This window comes from Pyxicephalus adspersus, chromosome 3, assembly GCF_032062135.1.
Source record: "Pyxicephalus adspersus chromosome 3, UCB_Pads_2.0, whole genome shotgun sequence".
NCBI lineage: Eukaryota > Metazoa > Chordata > Amphibia > Anura > Pyxicephalidae > Pyxicephalus > Pyxicephalus adspersus.
The window spans coordinates 141390851-141399410 of record NC_092860.1 but is presented as its reverse complement, the minus strand read 5'-3'; the positions used below and the strand labels follow the sequence as shown (position 1 = coordinate 141399410).

Below are 8560 nucleotides of genomic sequence, written 5' to 3'. Positions count from 1 at the left end.
AAAAATCACTTTATTACAAACATTTCCTGATTCTGGAATTCATTAAAAACAACAATTAACTTAAATAATAATCATCACACCAAAAGTAACTGTTCATGGTTTCATTTCTCTTATTCAATCCTTGAATGCTGGAAGAGAGGATATATAGGGGAAAATCAGTTAGCCAATGCCGATTGTATATTAAAGCCCAGGCCTGCACTTTACATAGAGGAAATGAAATATAATAGGATTTAGCAGCTTCAAATTTTTTTTTTACCGATATATCAGTAACCTGGGTATCACACCAGATATTCAGCTTCTGGGATTTGTCCTGCCTTATTCTTAAATAGATATAGAAGATGTGAACTCAATTACAAAAATGATATGTGAGCTTCAATATGTTACAAATATTTCAAAATCCATTTGTTGAATATTTTTTATCTTGGAATGAATGCATGAAACGTGCTTATGGTATACAATGCTTTAGCACAAACCCTGCGACCCTGATGATCACATAAAATAGAAAAAGGAGGATTCAAGCTAAAAGAAAATGATATTAATGTATATGTAATGTGCCTGATTAGGTAAGAAAACTATTTTAAAACCAGGGTTTGTGCGGCCAGCATTACAGTATTTTAGATGTGTAAATAATGTGGTTGCCAACAATTATACAAAGTTAGTCACCTAGAGGTCTTTGCTAATAGCAGAGCCACCACTCCCTTCGCCTTCAGCACATATTTTGTGCTGATCAGGTAAAGCAATTATTCCTGGTACAGCTTGCTTCCTCTCCCTTCTCCTACGCAAACCTATTGACCAACATAGGAGGATACCAAAGGACAAGATCGCTTTTTGGCTTCAATAATCAGCAAAATCTCTGTATTTGAGCTCCTACCACCACAGCAATCATAAGGGGCAGTTGTCTGCACCCGATACTTAAAGACAATATTTCTGGCTCTTACATAATAAAATAAAGCAATGATATATAAATCCTTCATAATTAAACAGACACAATCAAGAGTAAACATCCATATTACATATGATACACAATTTTAAAAACCTTTATTCTACCCAGGCACATCAGACGGGGTTGCAGTTATATATCTTCACTCAAAAAACAGCAGATCATTTTTTTTTAAATCTTATATCCAATTTGGAAAGGGAGGTGTTCAACTCCAATCTTCAAGGTAAACCAAGCCTTACTACATTTGCTGTTATCTATTGGAAAATAATAAAACCTTGTTCAGATTCTGAGAGATTAGAGTTGGACACCACTGTTCTATATTAGAAGTAAGGGATTATGATTTATATCCAATCACAAAGGTGCAGCGAGATAAAAGTAGAGATAGATCTACCTCCTTTCTATACTGCAAGCACGATCCAATGTAGAACAGAAATGACTAAGCCAGTGAAAACTTGAAAGAAAACCCCAAAATACATAAAATCGCTAACACAAGCAAGTTAGTTGACCTGATATGAGTGCTCTGTTTAATGCCCTATAATGCATTAGGAAAGTAGAAGAAAATAAAGGAAAAATACTGCCTTACCGGTAAAGACAAAGAAAAAAAAAAAAAAAACACTTTTTACTTTATATAAAAGGGTTATCACCTTTTTATATAAACTATGTTACAATAGGTCTGCTTTATTTGTGGAACATTGGCAGCACTAGGGACCCAGGTTCAACTCTTCTCCCCGGCCCCTTTTAGCACCACCTGGCACTTTTCAGTAACCACCCGGCTGTTTTTGGGTGGTTACTGAAGAGTTGGGTCCCAATACAGGGGCTGCCACCCACCTACAATTTCTTCCCACTTAATTTAAAAACATTTTGGGGTTCAACACCGTTTTAGCAACACACTGTCTACTTTGGGTTTGTAAGTTCTGTATTTGCATTTTCTATCTTTGCAGGTTTCTCCTGGAATATCAGTTTCTATCCACATCCCAAAATAGTAGGTCAATTGGCTTCCCTTAGACCATATTGACATGTGACTTGTGGTAGAGACATTAGATTGTGGGCTCTTCGGACAAACAAGTTATGACAGTGACATGATTATGAACTGCAGAATAAATCAGCTCCTTGTAAACATTATGTATATAAGTAGTTATTATTATCCTCTGAAAAAATAAATGTAGAGTTCAGTTATTTCAAACATGTACTGCCTTTTGGATATTTTTCCAAAACTAAGGCTGTGAGATCTCATTGTTGCATTTTCAAGTCCTGACAATACTACCTCACTTAACCAAAGTAAAATAAAAAGTAATAATAAAAGAAAACAAAAAAAATCAGCTTTGGGTTGAATTTTTAGAAATCACAAACTCCATTGTATTTTAGCCAACATGATTTCAAAGATTGGCACAGTCACACAGTCACTCCTCAAAAAAAAAAAAAAAAAAGAAAGAAAAAAAAGGGACATCCATTACGCTGTTGTGGCTTGATTCTGGTAGAATATTACAACATGTAACTGGCCAAATAGGGAACCCCAGGATAAACCTAAAGGGTGACAGTTGGGGATCTTTTAGGCTAATGAAAATATTAGAATGCTTTAGAAAAAGTCTTGTGTAAATTGACAATAGCCAGTGGATTCACAGACTGTAACTTGAGAATGGCCAGTAGATTCACAGAGTGTAAATTTATAACGGCCAGCAGATTCACCGTATAACACACACATCCACAATACAGAATGTGGCTCGGCAAGTAGGACAAGGCACTCGGCTGGATAGCCAGGTCTCCGGACGCTGCTGGTCCTGGCGGCTGGCAAACCATTTGCCCATGCAGTTCATGCACCACATGGGTCGGCAGAAGCACTGCTGGCATTCTCCCAGAGCGGGTTCATGGCAATTCTTGATAATCTTGATGTTGGCTCTGGTTTGCATGCAGCCGATACAGAGCTCCAACTCCTGTGAAGAACAAATTACAGCATGCCATTAACACATTTATGCAATAACAGTGGTTAGAGAATTTTGTCTAGACATGACTGTTTTATCCCAGTAAGTGCAAAGATGTTTGCCGCATGTCTCCCTGGCACTGTTCTAATGGCCTCATACAACCACCTGGGGATCAGATATCCGAAGGCTGAGAGACTCTGGAGAACATTGAAAACACAAATGAAACCCCAAAATTGATTAAATTAACTGTTCAAATGACCTGCTGAATGAGTTGTTATGATAGGTTCAATGTAAAAGAGAATTCATAAAACACAAACATTATTTAAATGGGACAATCTAAATTATTTTGAAACTATGCTTTTCTGTGAAAACACTATGGGCTCCATTTATAAAACAGGGAATCAAACATTCCCTGGTAGAGAATCTTCCAGGTCCATGCCTTTCAATGGAAGGGTCACTGCAGGTTCCACAGAGAACTTCCATGTAGCCAGCAATCCTTCTCATTGATTAGATGATGAGCGAATGCACAGGAGGTATGTTACCTCTGGTGGCTGGCTCTGTGTGCCAATGGCTAAAGCATGAATTAAAGGCAAATAGGAGCTGTGTATTTAGCCATTTTCTTAATCTCCAATTTAACTTCATGATTCTGATGTGTTCCATGTGGAAAATGACTTTCATGGTCACATGGTACCTGTAACCAGCAAGTGGTTATTAGAGAGAATACTCAATCATGCTCCAGAGGTTTTACAAACAATGTGGGGTCTATCGCGTGTGTTTTAATTATGTTTATAAAAAGCTTAATGACTTACCTGACTGCTGGGCATCTGATAGAAATGATTGGTTTGCACGATAGATCTGAAGGTATCCAGAAACCGGTCGCTCAGTGTTCGATGGATGATAACATTGGCCACATTTCGGACAGGTGGGCGGAGCTTCTCCCTAAGCTCGCCGTATTCTGCAGAGTTTATTCTGCAAGCACAGGAGAGAATAATTGTCATTACCAGGTAACACAAGGGAATATGTCAATATAAGGCCAAAGCGGAGGTTTCTATTCTGAGACCACGGATTGGTGTGTTGATGAAATCACAGTCTGTGGGTGAAATGGCTGCATTTGTTTTCTTTTATATTCTTTATATTATTTGGCGATTCTGGCAATACATGCAGGATTACAATGTTCGGTTGTCCCTGTAGGACAGGTATGCAGAGACCTCCTCCTATCTTTCTCCCATTACCATAGGTAGATGGATGTTTATTTGTCCTTAGAGAAAACTAGGACTGATACCAATGCAGAAGAGAACAGCTGACCAACAAGATAAACAGGTTTTTCATTTGCATTTCTCAACATTGCCAGTCACTTTCTGCAATAAAAACCTGCCTGATCACAAGTTTAACTTTTACAATTTTTTAAATTTATTTTTAACAGACCAAATATTAAAAAAATAATTGTTAGGGATCTATATAAACTTTTAAGTTAACCATTTATGTTAATGAACTAGAACTTAGCTAAACCGATCTGTATTCAAGCCTACAGGATCCCATTAAAGACGTGAAAATAAACTTGTGTCTCACCTGATATCAAAGGCTGGAACGTTGGGGATGACGCTAGTCACCCGTATTGTGATAAACTGGACCGGGGTGTTGTTGGAGTCTGGTGTGAGTTCATGCTGCCTAGACTGAGTCACAGTAAGAAGAACTTCTTGTTGCTTGGCCGCATACACCCTGTAAGTGGTCACTTTCAACACCCAGGTGTCCGTCGCAATCACCCGGGCTCCGGGAACCCCTGTGGCAAACTTGTCAACTCTCTTGAACTCTGAGCTGACACAAGCGGCTACATATCTCCAGGTGGACTGAGGAGGAGCGTGAAGGGCCAGGGTCCTGGCCAGGGGATGATTGCCCCAGCCATTCTGTGACCAGTACAATGTGAGGAGGCCTGCCAGGGTGGGAAGGACAACTGACATCAATATGAACGCTTTCCAGCCTTTACTGACGGTGTAGATGTAATACAGCTGCTTTTCTGGGGCTGCAATACACATTCCTAAGTAGTAACCTGCAGAAATTAAAATGATCAATGTTAATATTCATCACTTTTTTTTTATTCTAACATTTGCAAGAAAGAAAAAAAATTTATAAATCTTTTGAAAAAAAAAAAATCTAGTGATCTGGAATACTGGGTAATAGGCAACAACAAGCATAATTAAAGTTGAACACAAAACACAAATTTACTATGAACAGCCACAAAGGATATAAATTTACTTGTGAAAGTAGAGGCTACTGGAAGTGATCTCCCCGGCTTCCTATAGCTTGGCGCACCGCCCAGCACTTTTCAGTAACCACCTGGCTGTTTTTTGGTGGTTACTGAAAAGTTGGGGTCAGCCAGCCTAAAGAGGATAATACGGACTGGGCTGAACATATCCTAAGCAGAGTAATGTGAACCTACAAGCCCCGTCATTACAACTAGAATTTTTTTTGAGTGGGTGGGAAGAAATTGTAGGTGGGCGGCTGCCCCTGTATTGTGACCAAAGCCAAAAACAGCTGGGTGGTTACTGAAAAGTGCCGGGTGGTGCACACAGCTAAATGGGTCTGGGGGAGAACAGTGCTCTTGTAGAGAACAATAGGGGGAGGGCAGAGACAAGCCAATTATCCAGCACAATGGGAAGAGGCAGCAGTGACCAGTCTTTATCACAGAGGAAAAAAGTCACTATGGACAATCACAAAGATCTGGAGGAAATATGCAAAGTACACAAAGATTTAAAGCAGACCAATCACATTTTTATCCCTATGTGAAAGGGTGGCAATTTATTTTACAAAATGAGGGAAAAAAATTGTTTTTTCAACTTTTTTTGGAGGCAGTCACCTCCCCGTCCGTTTTTACCCCCACTGCAGTAACAGTGTTCTCCCCAGCACCTTTTAGCTGGGTGCACCACCCGGCACTTTTCAGTATCCACCCGTCTGTTTTTTGGTAACTGCAAAAGAGTTGGGTGAGAATAAAAGGGGCTGCCATCAACCTACAATTTCTTACCACCCAGGTTAAAAAATTGAGAGTAAAGACTGAATGGGAAACCAGCAGCTTCCTGGGATATTTATATCACATATTCAGGAGGTTGTGGGCTGCTCCTACTGTGCATTCATAATTCAGGGCATGAAAAAGAAATGCTCCATTTCATGCATGAGCAGCGAGATTAGTGCCCATTTTTTGCCTTTGGAGAAAGACACTGCCCAATTTTGTACCTAAGCAGTACGAGATTAGGTGACTTCAGGAAAACCCAGAAATTGGTACGCAGGCATTGGACGGAATGATGAGCACCAAACAAAAAGTCAGCACAGGACTGCCTGAGCTCGGTTTGTGGAAGGACCAAAGGCTAAAACATAAGTGGATCCCCCACCAATATACATTACATTTGCATCTAGACAATATCAGCTATCAAGAAACCAATCCAACTCAATGATAAAGTCTAAATGAATGAAAGAGGCTGCAGCTCATCTGATTGGATAGAAACAGGTAATAGTACAAAGTTTTAAAACTTATCTATCAATCAGATTTACTGAACCAGTAGCTGCATAACCTTACCAGTCACAAAATCAAGACAAGTTACATTTTAAAGAGAACCCATCATCTATGAAATATTCACAGACTGACATTGATAAAAGGAGAGCCCAGATAACATCATATTTTTGGAAAATGCCCAACTTTACATCAGATCATTGGAGGGGGCTCAACGACCTCCATCTACCATACAAGGAGGGGGATTGGGTCATTATGTATATTAGAAGTATGCTGGCCCCCCAGGTTATAGGACAGGTTCTCTTTGTTATATAAATATATATTAGCAGTATGCTGCCCCCCCAGGTTGTATAACAGGCCCTCTATAATAATATTATAAATTATCAGTATGCTGCCCTCCCAGGTTGTATACCAGGCCCTCTATAATAATATTATATATTATCAGTATGCTGCCCTCCTAGGTTATAAGACAGGTTCTCTTCATTATATATATTATCAGTATAGTGCCCCCCCAGGTTATAGGACAGGTCCTCTTCATTATATATATTATCTGTATAGTGCCCCCCAGGTTATAGGACAGGTCCCCTTCATTATATATATTATCAATATAGTGCCCCCCCCAGGTTATAGGACAGGTCCCCTTCATTATATATATTATCTGTATAGTGCCCCCCAGGTTATAGGACAGGTCCTCTTCATTATATATATTATCAGTATAGTGCCCCCCCAGGTTATATAACAGGCCCCCTTCATTATATATATTATCAGTATGGTGCCCCCCATTTATATAACAGGTCCCCTTCATTATGATAGCAGCCCCATGCACAGGCCAGGAAGTCACTCACCCAGGGGTATGAGGGAATGTACCAGCACGGTAGCTGTGGTCCTCTTGATATGGAAGTGTACGAAGGCCTTGTCCTCAGTGCCCAGCCACCTGGAGAGCATGTTGTGCACGGTGATCCCGGCCGAGTGGAATTCATTGGGAGTGAAGACGAAACACACGGTGAAAACCACATAGGCTAAGGAAAAAGTAACAGCTGGGCTCTCCATGGCAGCCGAGCCGAAACGATCCGTGCTGACACACATCCGAACACTAGGCAAGGTAAGCCGGGAAATGTAGTCCTGTGTACATAACAGACCGGAAGTGTGAGGGCGAAGAGGAAGAAGGAAGAAGAAGCACGCTGATTGGCTAAAGCTTCTTTTTATGGTCAAACAAAAGGTGTGGGCAGCCAGTGGTCCATGTAACAATGGCCACAGTTCAAACTAAAATTTAATTAAACAAAGAACTTTGTTCAGAAGTGTTTTCACAAAAGTTTCACCCAAGTTTACAGTTTTATTAGTTTATTAGTTTTTTTAAACTAATCCCAAGTATGCAAAACATTGAAAACTGGTGCGACCTACTTTACCTGTTACCGTGGCAACATTTCCTTTGTCTAGTCCTGAATGCAGGTCACCAAGGAAAAAATGGCCGCCACACACCTGTATACCTAAATAAAGTAAATCTAAAAATAACGTCCCACGCATGTGCAGTTGTGAACCAACAACATACAAACTGATGGCATGTACCCCCTCACAGAACCAAACCAGAAGAAATGAAACATGGGGGCTGTTTTTAGTCATCCTAATGATTGGGGTGTTGGATGTAATTCCCATTTGTGTACATGGTAGTTACTTTTAATTTATTACCATACGAGCAGGCAGTTTAAAATGGAAGTAAACCTATAACAATAAAATCACTCTTACCTTCAATCCCGCAGATCAGTCTATACGTCAGGAGGTTTCTTCCATCCCACGTTGTCCCGATATCCGTCTTCGGCCCGGCACAGAGGGAGCGCCAGGCGCCGCCATCTTCTCCTCTCTTCCTACGCATTCTTTTGCCTATGTCACCTGATTTCGCTCTGTGCAGGTGTGAGATCAGGTGACGTAGATTGGGAAAAAAAGTTCCGATCTCACTGCAAATGCGTGAGATGCTCGAGCATGCACAGAAAGAGCAGCCAGGAGCCTCCCGGGATGCGTGACATAGGTATCCCGGGACGCTCTGCACTCTGCATTAAGGAGGCAGTGCTGCACCCTTTTTTTTTAAATAAAGGTGTATTTGATAAGAATTGTAATAAATAATTTATGTGATTTAAAAAAAAATCTCCTCTATAAACTGCCTGCTTGTATGGGAATAAATGTATAGAAAACCCTTTTCCCATA

The 8560-nt window shown here is 40.3% G+C and overlaps 1 protein-coding gene across 1 annotated transcript; it reads right to left on the bottom strand.

Annotated features, from left to right (window-relative positions):
- Positions 1-7465, bottom strand: TMEM129 (transmembrane protein 129, E3 ubiquitin ligase). Its single transcript, XM_072406576.1, has 4 exons — positions 7207-7465; positions 4429-4906; positions 3669-3828; positions 1-2871 (listed from the first exon to the last, which is right to left on the bottom strand). Exons 1-4 carry the CDS (start codon positions 7445-7447, stop codon positions 2623-2625), a joined length of 1128 nt encoding a protein of 375 aa, XP_072262677.1. The 5' UTR covers positions 7448-7465; the 3' UTR covers positions 1-2622.
- Between the last annotated feature and the right edge of the window lie 1095 nt (positions 7466-8560).

What these genes read in the sequence shown, in the direction of transcription:
- TMEM129 (XM_072406576.1), bottom strand. Translation starts at nt 7,447, where the DNA reads ATGTGTGTCAGCACGGATCGTTTCGGCTCGGCTGCCATGGAGAGCCCA. An exon ending in GTTCCAGCCTTTGATATCAG is followed by an intron (nt 3,829 to 4,428) that starts GTGAGACACAAG and finishes CTGTGCTTGCAG; the next exon opens with AATAAACTCTGCAGAATACG. An exon ending in ATCAGATGCCCAGCAGTCAG is followed by an intron (nt 2,872 to 3,668) that starts GTAAGTCATTAA and finishes TGTTCTTCACAG; the next exon opens with GAGTTGGAGCTCTGTATCGG.